The 15,523-nt window shown below is 42.7% G+C and overlaps 1 protein-coding gene across 2 annotated transcripts in view; it reads left to right on the top strand.

The window, feature by feature from the left end:
- The first annotated feature begins 9,393 nt into the window (after positions 1-9,393).
- Positions 9,394-15,523, top strand: part of FAM171A1 (family with sequence similarity 171 member A1) — an 87,139-nt gene continuing 81,009 nt past the window's right edge. Inside the window, exon 1 of one of the 2 annotated variants that reach the window (XM_005518773.3) lies at positions 9,394-9,774. In XM_005518773.3, coding sequence (XP_005518830.2) covers positions 9,681-9,774 — 94 coding nt within the window. In that variant the 5' untranslated portion in view covers positions 9,394-9,680. The remainder of the gene's footprint in view (positions 9,775-15,523) is intronic. The other variant, XM_088063352.1, reaches the window with a different exon arrangement.

The following is a 15,523-nucleotide window of genomic DNA, read 5'->3' as shown; positions in this document are numbered from 1 at the left end:
CTCATTTTAATAGGAATTGCGTATCTAAACATTCTTGTGAACACTGTGCCTGATGGAGGTACTGAAGTTCTTCAACGCAAAGCAAGCCCATCTCAAAAGCAAGCTGGCATGTGCTAAGCCAGTCTGAAGCAGAGGCAAAAAAATTCAGTGTACATTTGGACAGATTAACTTCTGGGACTAGTCTGAGTCACTCCCATGCTGAAATAATGTCCCTGCAACCAGGCCAAATGCAGGGCTTCCTGAGCATCTCTCTCTGCAAGCTTGTGATCCACTTAGGGGCTGGACTATTTTTCTGGGGCCAAACCCATTCATTTGTGCCTTCATTTTCTCAAGCTTCATAAAATCACAGCACCATAGGATACATGTAATGAGCTCACCTCTTATTTCCTGGGTTTCCCCAGAAAAGCTACATTCATTGTGCTCTGGAGAAAACATTGCAATGAAAGTCTTCAGTTGCATAATTTTTTCAGTTGAAAGCAGAAACTGCCATAATTTCAGTTTTTATGGCACAGTACTTCTGTACTCTGTTTGATGGCCATACCACCTTTGTCAATAAGTAATCTCAATATATTTTACCAGTTCTTGTCTCCCATATTCCTTTTCAGTGTACAAGAGTTGTAAGAGAAACAGTCCTCCAAAAAGTTGGGAAGAGATAATTCTCAGATAGCAACTGAGACAATAACCACTCTCCTATCTTTTTCATGACATTTAATAAAAATTTCAACGAATGTTCAATTCTAATACATCTGTAATCAACAGCACAGATTTCAGGCTTAATTAGAAGTAAGGGATGGGTTCTGTCAGTATGTCTTCAGTCAGTATGATCTGCTGTATATCAAGAATAATACAAACTTACTGTGAAAAGTGTCACAGTTAAAATGAACACAATATTCAAGAATGGAATGGAATGGAATGGAATGGAATGGAATGGAATGGAATATAACAGAATATCCTGAGTTGGAAGGGACCCACACCATGCTCTGGACAAACAAGAGGAAAAATTAAAAGGGGAGAACTGTGTGCAGACAGAGTTCTGTGCATTTCTAATAGGTATACAGGAAATACAAGGGAAGATATGCAAACCCCAACCTGGAGAAGTTCTGGCACAAGTGTATAACTATTTTCCAGCATGGTAATTAACTTCTTGGCTGAATCTAGATTACATAAAATGTTCTGTTCTGAAAAGCAAAACTATGGCCACAAAAGAAAAAGAAAAAAAAAAAAAAGAAAAAAAAAGAGGAGCATTTAAACTGTCTTTTAGTCTCCCGGTGAACACCCTTTATTTTTAATTGTATCATTTGTATTTTAAATGCATAGAGAAAGATCTGCTATCTCCTTTTCATGAATGCAGGGACTAAGTTAATTTTCTCTTAAACTCTGGCATAGAGAACACAGACATCTCTTCTCCCCCCAGCTGACAAAAACATTTTTATTCTTCATTGGTCCTTTGGTCACCTTCCTCCAACAGGTTTCTGACATTGTCTTACTTCCTTCCCTGCCAGATGCTCCTTTGACACTTTGCTTCATATAGAAACTCATTTCTATTGCTTCCCCACTTTGTGCTATGCACAGAGAACAAGTGCATTCCAGGTCTTCAGGAGTAACCTGAAAACAGCAGTACTGTGATTATATTTACTTTCAGGCATAAAGGTTGCAGGGAATGACAAAAATTTAAAGGATTATGGATTTGGCTTTTGATTATTACCAAAATATTGTGAGGTGGCAGGATGAGGAAAAAAGCTCAAGTACACCAAGATGCTTCCTGACATATTGAGACATCCTGGGACCCATAGGACTCAGAATAGTAGCAAGTAAACCATCAGAACCATTTATAAGCATAAACGCATGTGAAAACCCAAGCAGTTTCCACATACTAATACTGCAGAATTTAATTACTTACATGTCACGTGAAACAGCTTGGTAGCAAACTCTGAGCTTGAGTTTAGTGACAGAAGGAAAACAAAAAACATCACAAAATGCATCACATAAATTGTTGTGGGAGGGACAGTGTTTAGCACTCACTAATTTAAAGGTGGGCCTTTGGGAGCTAAGAAACTACTTGTATTTGCTGGCACAGCTGTAGCTGTCGAAGTGATTACTAAGGCGTGATGGGATGTGTGTGGCAGTGAGATGCAGCAGAACAGCCATCTGAGAAAAATTATATCAATAAGTGCCACAATGTTTTGGGGTTTTTAACTAGGTAGGCAAAATATTCCCAAAATTATTTCCAGTAGGAACTGGTGGCATAAAATGGTGAAACTAATATCTGAAATATTTTAAAAGTCAAGTTTTTAGATGGAGTTGGACTTGATGATCCTTGTGACTCCCTTCCAGATTATTGTATTATAGAATACAATATCCTATTTTATTCTATCCTGGAACAGAGGTATTTGCAAATTGCCAATAAATCTGAGCTATTTTAAAGCTACTGCATAATGGCATTTGGAAAAAAAAAACCAAAACCCTGAGCTTTAAAAATGGCAAGTTTTCACCTCTTATGAAGAAAGAATGATTAATACTGATGCAGCATTGTCTGTGTGACTCAGCAAGTATATTGACACCAACCAAAGATAGGAGATGGGTTCTGATCAGTAAAAAAAATCCCCATTCCTCAATTAAGATTAAGGGAGGAAAGAGGTTGAAGTAGGAAAGTGGGAGTACCTGTAATAATAGAAATTACATAAAACTGCTTGAACAAGACTATGGCAGTAGGTATGGCAAAGAAATATAAGATGGTATAAATGCATGAGATTAAACAAATGGAAGAAAAGACAAAGAAAAAAAACCAAGGGCTGTTTAGAAGTTTGGGTGAGAAGGAACAGTAATCAGGTTTTTAGTAGTAAAGAAAATTCAAGGTTTTTGAGTAGAATATAATAATTTCCAATTGTAAAGCTGATATCCTTGAAACTAAAGTTTGAAGTAAGCAAAATTTGGAGTAGAAAGATAAATTAGATTTTGGTTAATATAGGCAGTAACCAAAACCATGAGAAAAGTGAAGTGTCCTGGATGACAGGAGTAGAGATTACAGGCAGAGAAAGGGGAGCCACAGAAAAATATAATTGACTTTAGAATTTAAAAGAAATTATTTTTTAAAAACCTTAGTAAGATAATGGCTTCTGAGAGGAATGTTTGCTAGTTTTGTATTGATTTATAATGTGGTTTCTTTCCCCCCCCCTAAAGATTTTAGTTCAGGACTTGTAATGACAGTTCAAGGCCATTAAGCAAGACTTTTGCATTTTATTTTTGCTGACTGTCATCAGGAGGTAGAAGGAAGCACAAACACTCACAAACTCTGTGAACAGAGCTGTGCCTGGATGGGTGTTTGTGTTGCTATCGACTTCCACACGAGCTGTACTGCTGTGGTGGCCTGGAGGAGAGAACTGAGAGCAACAGTGTGACTTGGTGGTGAGGAACTCAGATCTAAACTGCTTTGAGTGCATTTCATCAAAGTGATTAAACAGAGAGGGAAGGCTCTTAGATTTGGGTATTAAAAGCTATAGGGAAGACAGTGGTTTTAGTAAGGCTATATACCAAAATATACTTTAGAAAGCTTCTGTTTTACTGCTATCTTTTGTTGTCACTTGCTGTAGCATAAAGAAAGTTTGGTTTGTTTTGACTTATTTTTTTGTTGTTGTATCATAAGAGCTTTGTGGCTGCTCAGACAATCATGTAAATAATATACAGCAGAATTTAAATCAAACCTTCAGGAAAAGTTTCAGGTTCGCCTAGCTGATATCCAAATAACAGACATCTTTTCAGCTGAATGGAGCCATAAGTAACAGAAAAGGGAAAAGAAGGATTTTTATGCTGAATAACAACTTCCTCTTAATTATAGTCTATGTTAACTTTATAATTATCCTTAGTATGAATGTTGTCACCTTTTCTTATTTTATTCAGAATTTTGTTTTGTTGGAATTCTTAATAAATCCTTAACTCTCAGAGGAGTTAAAGATGTCAGGGATTCATCTGGGACTCTCAGATATTTTTGTTTGTTTTAAATTCACCTTTCAGAAATGCAGGAAGATCTGGAAAATGAAACTACTTTAGAGGTTGAAAAACCCCCTTGCCTGTTACAAAATGTTCTGATATCACCCATAGCTTCCACAAGCTCCAGAGGCTCCACACAACCCTTCCTTCATCATTCCTTCCCCTGTCCTCAAACCCACTGACCCTTCAGTCATCCTTTCATCATTGCTTCTGATCTCACAGTCCCCTCTAAGCTGCTGAGCCTGGCCTCCCAAAACCCTCATATTAATTTCAAGACACCCTACTGGCTTTTCCTCTACAACCTTTATGCAATGCTTATAGATTTTTTTTTTTAATCTCAACCTAGTCCTATTCTGGCAGCTCCCATAAGATTAATATCGTTTTTATTTAATACAGAAATAGGGCAGTAAATGCTACTTTTGGCTCTGATATTTATTGAAGTCTTGAGCTGGTCCACATTCAGTTGTCTACTAAGGGATTTAGTGTGCAGTCAGGTATGGGAATGTATTTCACATATAATTTGTATGTTTTGCTCTGCTTTCCCTAAGTAAACAAGTACTTAGGTCTTCCTAAGCCAAACATTTCTTTACATTACAAACACACATAGGCAATAGTTGTGTCTCATGTTAATAGCACAGCATGCCTATGTCAATATTGAAATTATCTGAGATCTTCAGGGGGAAAAGTATTTATGCCAAAGAAGGCATTATGTTTTGGTATCCATGCTCAGCATGGCTACAACTAAAATAACAATAGTACTCAATCACTGCTAGATTTCTCAAAAGGATATGAAATAATTGTTGTCCTGGTCATAAAACTTTGCTTTTTTCTTTGAAAGATCCATGACTAAATAGCTTCTATAATTTTCATGTAAAATATTTAATACCACATAATCTGTAGCTGGCTCAATTTATCAGGAGCACCACAAAATAATCTTCAGGGCTTTGTATCTGATGTTCTCTCTTTTTGTTTGTTTTAGATTTAGGTTTGTGTGATCTTCCATATGTAAAGTAACTTGTGGTAAACAAAGACTCTTCTAGAAATTATAAAAGTACTTCAAAGCAATTTTCAAATGCACACACTGCTATTGCCAACCAGAAAGGCTAGATAACAGCCTGCTAGAGTTATGTCTTTATCAAAAATATTTGTACCTTCTGGTTCACTGAATTCACTTGCTATATATGAAGTATTTAACTGTTAATCCATTATAAGTTTGTTGGCTGAGCACTGCTTTCATAGCTTGTATTTGTCTATGTGGAAATATTACCACAAGAAATACGGTAGTAGACATTGTGAGAAGGAACAGACAAGAACTAATTGGCCCAACTTTTTCCTTAAGCATATTCAGCATACCTTTGAAGGGTCTCTGAATATTGTAGAATTAAAAATTGGAAATTTTAATTTTAGCCTACCTGCAAACTAATCCATATAGTCTCCAAGGCACTCATTGAATGTGTCTGTCTACTAATGATTGGTACAGAGAGCCTCATTAATAGGTACTCATGTTCTAAGTAGGTTAGCATTTATTACTTGAATAGTCAGCTATTTGAAAATGCGTTTGTACAATTTAAAATATAATTTACATTGTTTGTACAATGTAAAAATGTACTGTGTGTATTATCAGCATGGACTGGACAAATAGGAAATGCTGCAGAAAGGAAAATGTAGCCACCTTGGGTTAGGAATAGGCCAAGCCATCTAGTTGCCACTGCACCTCCAGTGCTAGGGCTCAAGTATTCTTTCTGAATAGAAATCACAGAATGGTTGGGGTTGGAAGGAGCTTCTGGAAGTCATCTGGTTCAACCTGCCTGCTTAGGCAGGGCCTCATAGACCCAGTTGCCCAGGATTATGTCGAGATGGCTTTTGAATATATCCATGGATGGAGGCTCCACAATCTTTCTGGGCAGCCTGTGTCAGTTCTCAGTCACTCTCACAACAGAAAGTGGTTCCTGATTGTCAGAGGGCACCCCCTGTATTTCTGTTTGTGCCCATTGCCTCTGATCCTGTCACTGGCCACAACTGACAAAAGCCTGGCTCCATCCTCTTTGCACCCTCCCTTCAGGTATTTATACACATTGATCAGACTCCCTCTGAGCCTTTTCTTCTCCAGGCTGACCAGTTCCAGTTCTCTCAGCCTTTCCTCATAGAAGAGATACTCCAGTTCCTTTATCATCTTCATGACATTTTGGTTGACTCTCCTAAGTGTGTCCTGGACTGAGGAGTGCAGAAATGGACACAGCACTCCAGGTGTAGCCTCACCAGCACTGAGTAGAGGAGAGAGATCACCTCTTTTGATCAGCTGGCAATGCTTTGAATAATGAAGCCTGGGCTACCATTCACCTTCTTTGCTCTAAAAGCATTCTGCTAGCTCATGTATGACCCAAATTAGAACTGAGCTCTCACTACAGCCTGCTCAGGTAATTTTATTGTATTAATGTTACTTATTGACACTGCTCCTGTGGTGTTTACTCAGGCTGCAGTAAAATGTCTCCTTTTTTCCCTTAAGGGTGTCTAGCCAATGGGTGTCAGCAAACAAGGCATGGAAACGTGACTGGGGTATAACTTATATTTGCTTAAGTTTGAAGAGGATTTGAACTGAGCTATAAGATATCAACTATCCCTTGTGTCACAAGGAGATTTCATCTAGGAATCAATGGCATTACCAGTATGTCAGTGTTAGATGCTTCAGTGCTCACTGGGGCAAGAAAGAAAAGATCATTTCAAGAGAAGCTGTTTGGAGGAATAGCTCAGTTTCATTACATGAATAGCAGCATTTATGTGAGTATTAACATGTAATTATATAGATAAATTTTCAGGTAAGAGATAAGCCCTATGTGCCCAGCATAGTTTGTAAGAATATCTGGGCTGAAATAAAGAGAAATGCAGGGAGTGTGTGGTACTATACACAGCTTGTGTTTTCAAAATCTGCAGCTCAGAGGTCCAGCTGTACCTAGGGCTGCATCACAACAAGTGACCAGGAGGTTTACTGAGAAAGGTGATTCTGCCCTCTCCTCTCATGGGACCTTGCCTGGAGTACTGTGAACTGTCCTGGGGCCTTCAGATAAGGAGTCCAGAAGAGGGGTATGAAGATGATCACAGGACTGGAACACCTCTCTTATAAAGACAGGCTGAGAGAGCTGGGGTGGTTCAGCTGGAAAAGAGAAGGCTCTGGGGAAACCGTGTAGCGAGAGAGCTGGAGAAGGACTTTTTACAAGGGCGTGTAGTGGTAAGACAAGGGAGAATGACTTTAAATGGAAAGAGGGCAGGTTTAGATGAGCTAGCAGGAGGAAATTCTTTACTGTGAGCACAGTGGGACACTAGAACACGTTGCCCAGGGAAGTTTTGGATGCCCCATCCCTGGAAGTGTTCAAAGCCAGATTGGATGAGGCTTTAAGCAACCTGGTCTGCTTATGCAGGGGAATTGAAACTAGACGATCTTTAAGGTCCCTTCCAGGCCAAACCATTTGATAATTCAGTGATTTCTCTGTGCAGTATCTCATTTCTTTCCAGCCTTAGTCATTATGTGTTATCCACTGATGTTGCAAGAATTGTTGTATCTGGTTTTTTTTGTGAAAATAATACAGCTTTATTCAGGAAAATGTATTTTCCTCTTTCCTTGTGGACAGAAATAAGTTTTATATCAGGTTCTAGCTCTAAGATCATCCTATGTATGCTAATTAAATTCATGAACATCCAGAGAAAGAGAAACTGGATCTCAAAAAAAAAAAAACCCAAAATCGAAAAGCTGTATTATTTGCCACACGGCCAACCTCCTTTCTTTAGGAACAAGTTGCCTCACAGTTAAGACATGCCATGAGTTTACAATATTGAAATCTTTGTTTATGACAAGCAGGAGTAAGATCACATGATCTGTATTTGTTCATTTAGTCTTCACTGTGAACTGAATAGCCTTTTTGTACTTAGTTTTCTTATGGAACTGAACTTTACAAATAAATCCTCCAAATTCTCGGGATAAAAGTATAAAGTTGCGGTGTCTACACAGTATTTATCAGCTCTCAGAAAATGTATTTGAAAACAGCAAAACCAAAGTGAAGTATGTTGCAATCTGTAATCTGTATGCTGTAAACTGTAATGTCTCTGAAAATTATCTGTTAAATCAGTTTTAACACTTCTGGGGTGCCAGAATTTCATAAAATTCATAAAATAAACAACCTGTAGCTTGTGATTTAGCTACTCTGGTCAAACACTCAAATGACAAAACAAACAACTGTACTGCTTCCTAAAAATCGATCTATAACACATCACATTTTTATTGGAAGATTTTACTTAAAATTAGATTTACAAATTAATCCTGAAACTTTAAGACACCTCAGTGAGAGGTTAAATTTGTAGGTATACAAACTTCAGTCTTAGAGGCCAGCTGAAGCACTGGCAGTGTTTGGGAGCAGATCGTGGGAAATCCGTGAGGCAGGGGCTGGGCTTTGCACAGCTGTGTAAAGACTTGCCATAATAGCTGTCTGGAGCAGCAATCTCCGTGCTGGAGGAAACATGAGGAGCGCCTGTTCTCCCTCCCTTAGGACGCGTAATGCTCAGCAGAGACCGGGAAGGGAGGAGTGACTGCTGTCCCCTTGTGTTCTGCCCCTGCTTGCCTGAAGGAAAGCAAGCCGAGAGATGCTCTTAGGGAAGATGCAAACCACCCCAGTGAGAAAGCTCCCAGGGAGAGTACCCTGCCCCCGCAGAATGTCCCCAGCGCTACCTTTGCCATGCTCCGCACGGGCCGTGCCCGGTCTCAGCTCTCAATGCCACGGTTTCCAACCCAGAGTTCACCGTTCCTGTGCAGTTTGCTATAGCATTTTTTAAAACTATTTTGTATTAAAACCAGTAGATGAGTGCATTTTCTTTGTAGTTGGTTGGTTCGTTTTGCTTTTAAAAATCGCTTTAAATACTCCAGCAGCGGCAGGGGCCCGGTCGGAGGTCACGCGTGGCAGCGCGGCCGCGGGGGACCCTGCGACCCGACACGTCCCAGCCGTGCGGAGAGCAGGTCACCGCGCCCGCCTTCCCCCTCGTCCCTCCCGCTGGCTGTGGTGGGAGGCGAGCGGGGCCGACACGGCTGGGGAGGCCATTTTGCAGCCGTTGAGGGAGGGAGAGCGGGCGGCGGGCGCGGCCGGGCGGGACCCGACCCCGCGGCAGGTGAGCGCGGCAGGTGAGCGCGGCGGCCGGGCCCGGCCGGGCCGGCGGGGCACGCGGCCCCCCCGGGCGAGCCGGGGCAGCACCGGCGCTGCCGGGGAGCCCCGCGGCGGGGCAGGGCGGGGCGCGGGCGGCAGGGGGCGCTGCGCCGCCGGGCGCGGGCAGGGCAGGGGGTGCCGCCAAGGGTTAAGGGGCGGGCGGGGAGTCCGGGCCGCTCCCGCGGGGAGAGCGGGGGGGATAAACGGGAGCGGAATTAAAGAATAAACCTGGGCGGACAGGCAGCGGGGCCGCGGAGCTCTCCCGCCTCCCCTTCCTTCCACCACGCCTCCGCCGTCCGCCCGAGGGGACAGCGCGGGACGCGGAGCCGGGGCGCAGCGGCGGGACGACAATGCAGCAGGCGGAGAAAGCAGGAGGGGCAGCGCACGGCAACATGGAGGGAGGCGCGGAGCGGGCCAGCCCCTGATGCGGCTCTTTCTCCTCCTCCTCCGGGCAGCGGCTCCGGCGGCGATTCTCTCCCTGGCGGCGGCTGGCGGCGGCGGGTGGAAATGAGCAGGTCGGCGGCGCTTCTCCTGTGCCTGCTGGGCTGCAACGTGTGGAAGGCGGTGACCAAAACCTTAGGGGCGCCCGAGGCGGCTCAAGGTCGGTGCGGGATGGGCGGCGGGACTGGCCCGCTTTGTGCGGTGGTCCCCGGGGCGGTGGGGGCTGCATTGTGCGGGGGGCCGGCCCGAAGGTACGGCGGGGAAGCGGGTCGGTGATGTGAGACCTCTCCCGGCTTCCACCGGTCGCTGCAGACCCCGCAGCCCGGAGAAGCGGAGGCAGCCCCGGGGCTGGGGAGCTTTTGTTACTGGCAGGGGCAGGGGCTGCGCTGGCCTCATTGTGCTGCCCCCTCCGTTCCTCCCTCCGTCCCTTGGCGCCGCCGGAGCTGTTGCATTGCGTCCTTTTTCCCCGGTTTCCCCTCTCCTCACGGTGCCCGCTGCAGGGCCCGACGCGGCGGTGAGAGTTGGGTGGGGGGCACCGGCAGCCGCAGGCCGTGCGGGGCCGCCAGGCTGGGGTTCGCCCCCTGGGCTGACGGCGCGGCTCGGCCGCGGCCCCGGGACGTTTCCGGGCCTCCGCCGGGCCTTTTGTTCGGCGCGGTGGCTCCCGCCGGCCGGGCGGGGTCTGTCACCGGTGCCCCTGGGCCGCCCGGCAGAGACCGATCCCCGGCCGGGCAGCTTCTCCTCCGCCCTCACCCGGGCGGGCGCAGAAGCCGCAGTGAGCCACTGCCCGAGCGCGCCGGGGCCACCTGGAGCAGCTCCTGATGCTCCTGTGCCGGGCTGCGGGTCCTGGCCTGGGCTTCCAGCCCTGGTCTTCATCTGTGCCGTGGTGTGGCAGCCCCTCGGCCGGCGAGGTGCACCTGCCCTCCAGTCTTCCCCCGTGTGGAATCTCGGCGAGGGGCGAGATGCCGCCGTACCCTCCTTGCCCTTGGCCTTGCGTTTTGTGGCAGGGGGGCAACCCCTCGGTCGGGCTCCGACAGAGTTCCTGCGGCAGCATCGCGCCTACCGGGCCCATGGGTATGTCAGAATGCAGAAAACTTGTGTACATAGGGGTACAAGACATGTTAGAAGGAAATGCATCCTCCCCTGTGGTCTGTGTTGGCCTTGTGGCATGTATTGTCAAATGGCTAAATGTGTCATCTGTGATGAGCGATCATACACCGGCTGAGCCTTCATGGCAGTGGGCTGGCAGCATCCTTCCTGCAGTGCTGGGGTGGACGGGCACCATGTGAAGGGTACGCTTGTGTCCTGTTTCCTAGGAGCTTTCCTTATCTCACACAGGTTGTAATAATCAGTAAGTGATGCTTGCTGCAGGAAATAAAACATTAAAAGTAACCTTTTTGGTCTCCTCCTTTCATGGTTGTATTTAGGTACACTAAGTAGGATCTGGGTGGGCATGTGTTCATGCACAGAGTAGTCAGAAGGCAGAGGTGTCTTGTAGGAAAATCTACCGTGCCAGGCAATCTGACATCAAATGTAATACCAGTTCCTTTTTAAAGGACAAAAAAATAGCTGTTCTGGAATAAGAACCACTAACTAAAACTCAAAGGCCACTAAACTTGGGATATACTGAGTTTATTGATAAGCATGTCAGAAAATCAGAGCTGTGTGTGGCCCATGAAGTTAGCACTTCAGATATTAAGGTAATATCAAAATCTGCTATAATTTTTATATCATATGAAAAATCTCTTTCATGTGATCAAAGTGGTGTGGTATTGGCAGAATTAGTGCCTTTCAGCTGCTGTGTTGATCTTGTCTTCTATTGTCAAGCTTAATTCAGATGGCATGGAAGGGTTTGTCTGTAGCTGCTACATCCACATCAAGACTGATGGCTGATTATTTGAGTAGTAACAGCTATGTCAGTGAGTTGAGAATATCTTTATCGAAATAGAAATGTCTAATTTTGTCTTCCATGTCAGAACATTGGAGTTTTCATAGTATCACTTTCCAAAGCCTGATTACAAGCTCAATCTTTACTCTTTAGACACCTACATTGGTACAAGGGGATATGTAGAGCTGATCTCATATCAAAGTGTATTCTACTTCCTAATTACCACCTCCTTACTATGAATCTTTTTTTGAAAGTTTATGTGATGCCAGCTTGTAGCCTTGAATAACTTCCTGAACATCAGGTGTGATGATTTTCTGGGGAAAAGAGTTTTAGTACCAGGTACATTCCCAGTTTGTATACACATGGCACAGTTCGTGCTAAATGGTTGTAAAACCTCAACTAGCTGTTTTTCCCTCTTGCCCTTTTAGTCCATGGTCACAGCTGTAGGTACAAGTAAAAGGCCATTGCCAAAGTTCAGGGATGTTTGCAGATGACTGCCTTTCCCTTTGTGGCTATGAATGGACCACTTAAAAATCAAGTGATTGAAATAAAGGTAGAGGTTAGAAAACCAGAGCATGCCATTAAGGAATAATTGCTTCGGCTGCAATATTTATTGTTGGATAGGTTACATGAGACTAGGGTGGAGAGCCTTCCTGATGGTGGGACAGATCAAATGAGACTTGGCTGTTTCATGTCTGGTTATCAAACCAAATAAATAGGTATTGGATTTGGAGCTTTTTAAAGGTGGGATTTGTAGTCAGTGTTCTGATTAAGGAAGGGATGAGGAGGGATGCTTTGCATCAAGTATTTCCCTCACTGAGACATATGTTCAGACAGTCCCAGCTTCAGATTCTCCTCAGCCAGACTGATTATGTAATTTGTGAATATGGAAATACTGATTATTAAGCTCTGCACTTAGCACTGTATGTAGAAAACCGAATGACTTTTTTATGCAGATCTCTTGTGGCCTCTGAAGGTCACAGAGTTTCCTCTAAGTTTCAGTAACTTGCTTTAATAGGGTAAAATTCTCACAGATGAGTTGTTCACTTTTGTCAGTGTTGGTGCTTGGAACTCCAGCATGAGGCTGTTAGATATCCATGAAGGTATCCTTTAGAACCTTTAACTCTATAACTTCTCTCAAGTACGTAAAACCTGACAGGTAATTCAGATGAGAACTAAATTATAGTTTTGTGGGGTTTTTCTTTGGTTTTGGTTTTGTTTGGGTTTTTTAATTGTTCTAACAGAACTTCAGTTTTTTTCAGTGCTGAAATGAATGTGTGCAAATTTTAAAACAAACAAACAAGCCCCCAAACTAACCTTTAAGCTGAATTCCTATTGGCACTGGTGATTTGTTTGGTGAGTATACAAAATATACAGTGCACATTTTTCACACGAGTAGGTCTTGTGTAAAACTTAACAACAGACCCCTGGCAAACAGGAATTTAAGAGTTATATGAAGATGCAACATTAATCCAGGGAGAATGTAAGCATAATCAGCGTAATTTGGATAGAGATTAAATTTCTTTATCCTGTAAATTTTGCTTCTCAGTAGAAGATGAGGATTATTCATTTGTAGCTGGTAGGGAGGTCTTTTTAGAGAAATCCCAGAATATTTTATTTTAGTGCTGAAATCTGGCATTATATTTGTCTGCTGCACTGTGTATTGGTTTTAACTCATCTTTCAGTTGATTTTCCTATTTTATTAGTTGTTCAAAATTAAGAAGTTATGAATAATGAAATACCATTTCAATTAACCCAATTCAAATACTAGCCTACTAGTAGATGGATATACTCAGGATATCCCACCTTCACAATCCCAGAACGAGATTAGGTAGATAATTATTTTCCAGTATGATGGTGAATAAAAATTCAGATGTTGCTGTTTAGTCAGAATCTGCAGTGTTTTTTCCCCCCTGTATGCATGGAGGACAGGGGGATTGATGCTTGAGTGCTGCTGTTTGCCTTCCTGCAAGCAGCCATTCCATTACTTAGTGGAAGCTAACTTCACAACCATTTCAGCTGGACATTCTGCAAAGTCTGCTTTTCTGGACAGTACAGTAACAGCTCTGAGAAGACCCTCCAGTTCTGGGTCGGCTTTTTTTTTTGGTTTGTTTTTAAACTGGTTATCCCAAGCTTGCAGTTTTAACAATGATGCTGAAGTTTAGATGATGCAGAAATAGTCTTTATAGTCTCTCCTCTTGCACAGCCATACTGTCTCTTCTGATTCAGCTGCAAATTACTAATGCCCATCAAATGCAAAGGTTTATTTAATTGAGACTGCAAATAGACTTCTCAGAGTAGATGCTAGTGGGGGAGCCAATTGTTTACTCAGTACTAGATAGTGTTGTAAAATGTTAATGAAGATGAGGAATTTGTTGATTTGATCAATTATCAGATCCAGGTAAGCACTAGGTTGGGGTTTTTTCATGTTTCTTTTAACTACTAATGCTTGCAAGTGCCTAGTAACTGATTTCGCTCAGTCAGATGAACAAGTTACCTAGGTGATCTGAGGGTTTGAAACTGCAGTCTTTTTCTCCTGAGCATTTGTGTTCACCCTTTTGGCTTGTAATACCTTGCACTATGTGATTCAGCTTACCTTTAATAATGCATGTATGCACTTGTGAAGTGACAAATTCATATGCTGGCTTTCCCTGCGGTCCCACTTGTGTCTTGTGTTGTTTTTGCCCATTTGTGTATTGAGATTGTGTTAATTTCCATGTGTTTTCTCCCTCTCTCCTTATTTTTGTCTTTTTTTTGTCTAACGCAACACTGATGCCTTTTCCTGCTTGAGACTAAAAACTGGGTTCATGAGACTTTTATGGGTGGCTGTGTCAACTTTTGTCTAAGTGAATGTTTTCAAATAGAAGTTTCTGGTAGCAATGAAATGTAATTTTACAGTTTTTAATTGTAATGGTTAACAGAAGCTTGGCTATATGTATTTGTGTGCTGGGGAGGAAGAGGAATTGTGCATTTTGATTTTTTTGAAAATATAAGAAATCTCCAGTGATTTTGGTAAATGGAGGAACAGAAATGTCACTCCACTTCCTATTGCAAACTCCAGATTAGTTTTTTACTCTTGTCTTCCATGGCCAAAGCAAGTGCATGCCAAGGAAACGCAATGCTTTGGTCACGTCATTTTAAGAATGTGGTGTACCTGGCAGGTTGGAGGATCAGCTTAAATGGCATTTCTTAACAGCCCTGCTCTAAGTCTCACCATTGAATAGCAGTGTGGTTGGGAGTGATGCTTCTATTCCACATCTCAAATTCCAGTACATTGGATCAATACAGTTGTTGTGAACATCAGGCTTATAATTCAGGGAGAGTTCTGCTTCTGGTCAGCCAAAGGCAAACTGAGAAATACATGCAACTTGAAATCAAAACAGTGCACTTTCATTATTTCTGTTGACTTATACATTCATTATCTTATGCAAGCTATATTTTTTTTGTAAGATAAATTTTTCCTTTGCTCCAGTGTATATATATATATATTTATCTATATATATCTATTCTGCCTTAAGACACAACAAAAGGCAACTTCTGAGAGAACTGTGGTGTTGGTATTCTGCTTCTCCCACATGTCCCAATGGTTTTACCGTATACATGCCAGGGAGCAAAAATAAGGGAGGCAAGAAGCATGTGTAAATGGTATTTACTAGAAAAAGTCAGTGTAATAATACTAATATAATTCATGTTAATAATGTACACTAAAACACTTTGTTTTAGGAAGTGCCAAAGAGAATGGAGTGCTTTTTTTTTCCTTCAGAAATTCCAGAAACATTATTCTGAAAGCTGGTTTACATTAAGCTTTCAGTTAATGTAATATCTGGCTTGCTGTGCATGGGTAATAAGCATTATACACATGGTTTTTACAAATACCATTTTTAGTTTTATTAGAAAATGGAAAGCATGTATGTATTTTTAAATACAGAGCTGTAAGAATGTGAACATACTACCTTTTCTTTTTGCTTTTTCTAAGTGCCTTGAATCTTCCACTTTAAAATAAGACAGAATCACAGTTGACATA

The sequence above is a fragment of the Pseudopodoces humilis genome, chromosome 1, assembly GCF_049639895.1.
Source record: "Pseudopodoces humilis isolate 2021_Gansu_Grassland_sample_001 chromosome 1, ASM4963989v1, whole genome shotgun sequence".
In the NCBI taxonomy this organism is placed as follows: domain Eukaryota; kingdom Metazoa; phylum Chordata; class Aves; order Passeriformes; family Paridae; genus Pseudopodoces; species Pseudopodoces humilis.
Note: the sequence above shows the minus strand (reverse complement) of the source record. Positions and strands in the feature narration are given on the sequence as shown.